We start from the raw sequence: 588 nt of genomic DNA, 5'->3' as shown, positions 1-588 counted from the left end.
CACGCTAAGCCCCGGAAACAGACGGGATCACGGAGGAGAGGGACGAGCGCAGCAGCTGAGCCCGGGGACATGGAGGATGGTGCCAGGGAGCCCCCAGCCCCCAAAGCGGGGGTCCCCGGGGAAGGGTAGGGGGGGATGCCACAGAGTGTGGGGGGAGTGCTGCCGAGGTGAGGAGGGGGGACGGTGCTGAGCGCAGCACTGCGACACAAACGAGGAGGTGAGTAACGAGCCACCGGCCCAAGGCTGTTCCAAATTAAAAACTCTTTTTATTTAAACTCTCTCCCGTTCCCCTTTCTCCCAGCCTGGAGCGATCCTGCTGCTTTGCCGGGCTCAACGGCCGGACCCAGCACCCGCACAGCAGGGAGGGGGGAAGCTCACGGGAGCCCATGGCACGGGGGTCTGCGCCCCACAAAGCGGCCCCAGAGCACGCTGCACCCCACATCCCCGTGCTGCTGCACCCCTGTCCCGCAGCGACAGGGCTGCCGAGGGCCGGCACGTGGCTAACCCCAGCCTCGGGCTTCGCCGCGCCGAGCAGCGCGGTCCCCCCCCCGGCCATAGGGGTGCCCCTCCCGAGGGGGGAGCATGGGG

The 588-nt window shown here is 68.5% G+C and overlaps 1 protein-coding gene across 1 annotated transcript in view; it reads right to left on the bottom strand.

The window, feature by feature from the left end:
* Window positions 1-4: 4 nt before the first annotated feature.
* KIAA0100 (KIAA0100 ortholog) overlaps window positions 5-588 on the bottom strand; it is a 15,269-nt gene continuing 14,685 nt past the window's right edge. The window contains exon 40 of the mRNA XM_009887244.1: window positions 5-55. Coding sequence (XP_009885546.1) covers window positions 5-55 — 51 coding nt within the window. The remainder of the gene's footprint in view (window positions 56-588) is intronic.

This window comes from Charadrius vociferus, unplaced genomic scaffold (genome assembly GCF_000708025.1).
Source record: "Charadrius vociferus isolate BGI_N301 unplaced genomic scaffold, ASM70802v2 scaffold1746, whole genome shotgun sequence".
NCBI classification, from domain to species: Eukaryota; Metazoa; Chordata; class Aves; order Charadriiformes; family Charadriidae; genus Charadrius; species Charadrius vociferus.
This window is presented reverse-complemented; position numbering and strand designations above follow the sequence as displayed.